Source organism: Tenrec ecaudatus, chromosome 10 (assembly GCF_050624435.1).
Source record: "Tenrec ecaudatus isolate mTenEca1 chromosome 10, mTenEca1.hap1, whole genome shotgun sequence".
In the NCBI taxonomy this organism is placed as follows: Eukaryota; Metazoa; Chordata; class Mammalia; order Afrosoricida; family Tenrecidae; genus Tenrec; species Tenrec ecaudatus.
Genome location: NC_134539.1, coordinates 131,058,970 through 131,064,008, shown reverse-complemented (window position 1 = coordinate 131,064,008; position 5,039 = coordinate 131,058,970). Strand labels below are relative to the sequence as shown.

Below are 5,039 nucleotides of genomic sequence, written 5' to 3'. Positions count from 1 at the left end.
CCGAACCCTTAAACACTCAAACCATTACGCTGGTGGGTTCCTACAGCTATCCAACCGGTGATCACAAAAGCCCACCATTGATCGTGTTGGCAGGCCGGCCTCGGCCAGCTCCCCGCCTCCAATGCTTCTTCATAGCCTCAATCTGTCCACGGAAGGACAAAGGCCTCACCATGGTGCTGTCTGCCAAAACAGCTTAGCTGTTATGTTCAATGCCTGTTTCCTTAAAACTTTTTATTGCTCTAAACTGCATGGGTAAGTGACAAAAGGCTTTTGTCGCCTGGTGTCCAAAGAACTCGTTCAAGACCAAATTGATTCTCATGGGTAGCCTAGGCCACGTTGGTTTCTTACTAGAAAAGTTGAGAAAGTTTTTTCTTCTAATTTTCTCACCAATACTATGTTCACACCATACCAATGAGCATTAAAGCAGCAAAATGACTCTTTTACTTTAAAAAGTCCCTTCCAACTCTTTTTCAATTAAAAAAAAATTCACGTAGCATCACTAATGCTCAAATTGCCAAACCAGCAGTGATACCCATTTGCCCCTCCCCCACCTCCAAAAAAGCTGGTTCACTTTTTGGCTGGAAAACACACAGACACACACACACACAAATATTTACAGCCTGACACTGAGTAAATTCTGATCCAATATTCTTCAGCGGCAGTGACTGAACTATAAACATAAGGATTAGTAAATAAACCCCGATCTTCTCCGTCAGCTACTTTGTCCAAGAGCAAGTTTTCTGAGCTCTTCAGAATCTCCCATGCAGGAACAGGAAACTGAGTCAACGGTTTCTCTGCTCCACATACCTTTCAAATATACCCTCAGATTGCAGGGTGAACTTCATGATCACTGACCCCTCTAGATGACAGCATGGCACCATACTTCAACATTTGATATAAAATAGTGAGGAGCCTTTAGCACGCCACCCCTATTCTGGGGAGAATAAACTTGGACTGATGAGAATTGTGAAAAAATAAGCTATTCCCATCAGTGGCGAGGCTATGATGTAATTTGATGGGGCAAACACTGTGTGCGGCAAAGCACTATTTGGTGCACTAGTAGAACAATTATTCCTTGTGACTCTGGGTAAGACCTTTCTGCATCACTAGCATTTACAACATAGTATCTGCAGAGAACTTCTGCAAAGGCTTATAAACAAAGGTCACACAGGCATTCTTAATTTTAAAGAATTTTAATACAAACTTAATAAACTATTTCAGTCCCTCTTAACATATAAGACACTGACTCAAAATACTTTTATACTGTTTTTTTCAAGTATTGCACAATATAGGTACAAAATTAATATTTACGATTACATTTTCTTCCATAATATATAGCAAAAATCTTTAAACTTTTAACAGAAAATACATTTTTTTGAAAAAAGGAAATATTCGTACAATTTAATTCCACCACTAAAGGAATATCCTATACACAATTTTTTATTATAGTTGATGTCTTTAAGATGGATATTTTACAATTTCAGTAAAAAAAATACAACATGAAGCTGCTGCTGCCACAGACCACTGTAGTAAAAAGATATAAATGCAATACCGTGTCGTAGAAACAATATATATATATCCTCTGGTATTTTACAAACTTTGTACTAAATTAAATTATACAATTAGAAAAGACCAATAAACCCACTTATTAGTGCCAATTATATATATATATTTAAAAAAAACCAGCCATGTTTTTGCTCTCTTAAATACTGTAATAGGCCGTATCTGAGAGTACACTTTAAAATATACAGTCAGTATAAAATAACTTTGTGCTTGGTTGGCAAATGAAAAATGATGCATGTTTTATTTTTGTAACCAAGCTTGAATGTATCCTATTAGCTTAAAAGAAAAAATTTTTTTTCAAAGGGGAGGGGCAATTAAAAAAAAAAACCAAAAAAAAAAACAAACCACCACCCCTCGACCTTGCATTTGAACCTAAGACAATTCTTTTAGTTAGCCATGACAGGCTGGAATTGCTGGTTAGAATACTGCATGTTATTTAAACTAAAATTCAAGCCATCTACAAAAGACTTCTCGTTGAGGCCACCATAGGCCGCAAACACATCAAAGGCATTGCTGTACTGGAGAGGACTGAGGTTTAGGGGGCTGTCGGCTGGGAACATTCCATTGGTACTACTACCTTGACCCTGCATATTAGGAAAAATAAATTCCTTGGCATTAGGAGAAAGAGCAGAGGTTTTCTGCTGGGGCTGCTGCGGCTGGGGTGGCTGTGGCTGTGGCGGCGGGGGCGGCGGTGGCTGGGCCCCCAGGCCCAGCGCGTACAGAGAGTGCACTGAGGGAGAAATGGCTTTCTGCTTCACGAGGTCGTTCACATTCAAGCCGAGATGGATAGGAGACGAGCGCGTGACCTTGTTGCTCCGGCTGCTGGTCTTCATTTTGGTGGAGCCGAACTTGGTGGCAGCAAAAGTGGCAGTGGTGAAGGTTAAAGGCTGAGTGGACCGGGGCATGAAGGTGGGGCTGACTGCAGCAGAGTGGCCAAAGGGAGGCGATGGCGAGCTGGACACAGACGAGGCTGGGTCACTGATGGGCATGAAAACCTGGGCCTCTGGGTTAAAGCTGTTTCTGATCTCCTTATCCAGCTCGCAGCCATTTTCAGTATTGTCATCCACGTAAAGCACCTTCACGGGTCCCTTGTCACCGATCTGGTAGGAGACTTCAAACGGGTCAATCCAAACACTGAGATCCTGGGGCAGGTTGCCACGGACATCATCAATGTCCAAACCACTCTCTTTGGATGCTTGTTCGATCACGGGGTCCACCTTCTCCCCTATATGTATACATCTAAACCCTGATCCTTTGTATGGCTTTTCAGGATACCAGTGCCCTTCATATTTCTTCTTTAGAAGTCTTTCAAGCTCTTCACCAAAAATGTTGACACGTCTCCTGGGAAGCTTATTGTACAGATATGAAATAATAAAATTTAGTGCTACTTGAATTTCAAGCTGCATAGCTGCTGTGCCACAAAGTTAGGTGTTTCAACTCCCCCGCCAAGATAATAAAAGTAAAATAAGTGTTCAGAGTGTGGCAGAGAAACAAATGTTGTTCATGCAAAGTGCTGGTATCAGTAGTGCGCTCTTCGCCTTGAGTGGTCTTGTTCCTTAAAGAAAAATGAAACAAAACAAAAGCAAACATGTCCGATTAAGATAAATGCAAGTGACAAGGCTTTCTTACCCCCAGAATAATGTCACTTTGGAAAACATCTTACTAGCTTAGCAAGTCTGAAAAGTACCAACAGTAAAAAAAATTCTGAAATTTTTGGGCAGCACGTCTGACAAAAGAATTGCTATCAAAGCTCTATTAATTACTCCACTTGGACGGCAGGGTTTCTGAGCTTTATCCAGATATTTAACCCCCCCCCCCCTTCCAGCACGGTAAGAGAACGGGCCGCGAGGCTGGAATAAGGTCGACCTTTAAACGTTTGCTGGATCAGCAGTGGAAGAAAAGATCAAGGGCAAACAGAAGATATTTGCAAAAGGGATCTGTTTGTCCACGGAGGGTGATTAAACAGGGCATTCAAAAATCAAGTTGGTATCCATCCATCTGGTCCATGTTTCCACCTTGGTGATGACAAAGGGAAAGAACCCCTGCCTGGCCCCCAAACCCATTCCCGGCCAGAGGCCGAGCGCCGGCCGGCGGGCAGGCAGGAGCGGCCCCAGCCGAGCCGCGGGAAGGTGCACCCGCGCGAACTGCAGGCTGGGTGGAAGGCGGAGTGAAAGCAACGCCTGAAGACCGGGGTGTGAGGAATTACATAAACAGCCGGCTGGGTCTCATTAGATTTCTGCTCACAGCCCTGGGAGCCCGAGCGCTAGAGCAGCAGCAGCAAGAGGCGGCGGCGGCGGCGGCGGCGGGCCGTGGAAGATGGAAGAGCCGCCACCAGGGCCGGGCGGCGGGCGGGCCGGCAGGTCCGGTCGCGGCCGCGGCGGGTCAGCGCTCCCCTCCCCCCGGCGTAACCCGACCCGCCGCTCCCCGGCCCCCGCCCCCCGCCCCGAGGCTCCTGGGACCCGGCCAGACCCCGGGGGAGCACCGGTTCCCTGGCACCATTTTCGGTCTCGGCGGCGGCCACCGACTCTTCGGGGCCCCCGGCGTGGCCCTCGAGCCCGTCGCTCCTTCCCGAGCGCCCCAACCCCCGGAGTCCCCCGGCCGCCCGGCCCCGGCTCCGCGGCGCGCCGGGCCCTCCGGAGCCGCCTCGGGCCGGGCCTCCGGCGCCCCTCCCTCGAGTGCCGGCGGCTGTCTGTCCGAGGCCCGGCCCGCGACGCCGCCGTCCCCGAGCCGCCCGGCGACGCGGCAGCCCCCGCTCTGGGTGCTTCCGCCCGGATACTTACGGGCTGCTTCCGCCCCGGGCTCGGCCGCCTGGCAGGGGAGAAGGGGCGGCAGGGCGGGGACGCGGGAGCGGCCAGCTGGCGGAGTGCAAGTCGACGGCGACCCCGGGCCTCGGCCGGGGCGGAGGGCAGAGACCTTGGGGCGGGCCTCGGGAGCTGGCCGTCTCCGGGCTCGGGGCGGCGGGGAGCAGTCAGGTGAGCGCGCTCGCTTCTCAGCACAGCCCGGTGCCCGGCCCAGCGTCCCCGCAACGCGCCGACTCCGCGCCGGGCCAGAGCTTCGCTCCTTCTGCCGCGGCGCGCGCCCCGCCTCTCGTTTTATAGTCTCTTCCCTGCCCCCCCCCCCCGCCCCCCTCCCATCCCGCGGGGGTGCGCGCGCGCCCGCCCCGCGTCACACAGCTCCCGGGGGCGTAACCATGCCCCCTCCCTCCTCGCCAGCTCCCGGACCCTCGCCCTCTGACTCCGCCCCGGCCCTGCCCCTCCACGCGATTGGCCAAGTCCCGCTTGCCCAGGGGCGGGGGAGCGCCGCGACGAGGAAGGCCGCACCCGTGAGCTCTAGAATGGCCAATGAAACGACGGCCTTGAGTAGCTAGGGGCGGGCTTAAGAGATTTGGAACGTGATTGGAAGATAGACGTGCCTGTGAGGGCAAAGGGGAGGGGTGGGGCTGAGGCTCGCGCGGAGCGAGAGCCCGGGAGAGAAGG

At 51.2% G+C, this 5,039-nt stretch overlaps 1 protein-coding gene across 1 annotated transcript; it reads right to left on the bottom strand.

Annotated features, from left to right (window-relative positions):
• Positions 1-1,231: 1,231 nt before the first annotated feature.
• Positions 1,232-4,619, bottom strand: TOB1 (transducer of ERBB2, 1). Its single transcript, XM_075561600.1, has 2 exons — positions 4,344-4,619; positions 1,232-3,118 (listed from the first exon to the last, which is right to left on the bottom strand). Exon 2 carries the CDS (start codon positions 2,967-2,969, stop codon positions 1,950-1,952), a length of 1,020 nt encoding a protein of 339 aa, XP_075417715.1. The 5' UTR covers positions 2,970-3,118; positions 4,344-4,619; the 3' UTR covers positions 1,232-1,949.
• Between the last annotated feature and the right edge of the window lie 420 nt (positions 4,620-5,039).

Excerpts from the sequence above, each read along its gene's own strand:
- TOB1 (XM_075561600.1), bottom strand. The coding sequence starts at position 2,969 with ATGCAGCTTGAAATTCAAGTAGCACTAAATTTTATTATTTCATATCTG.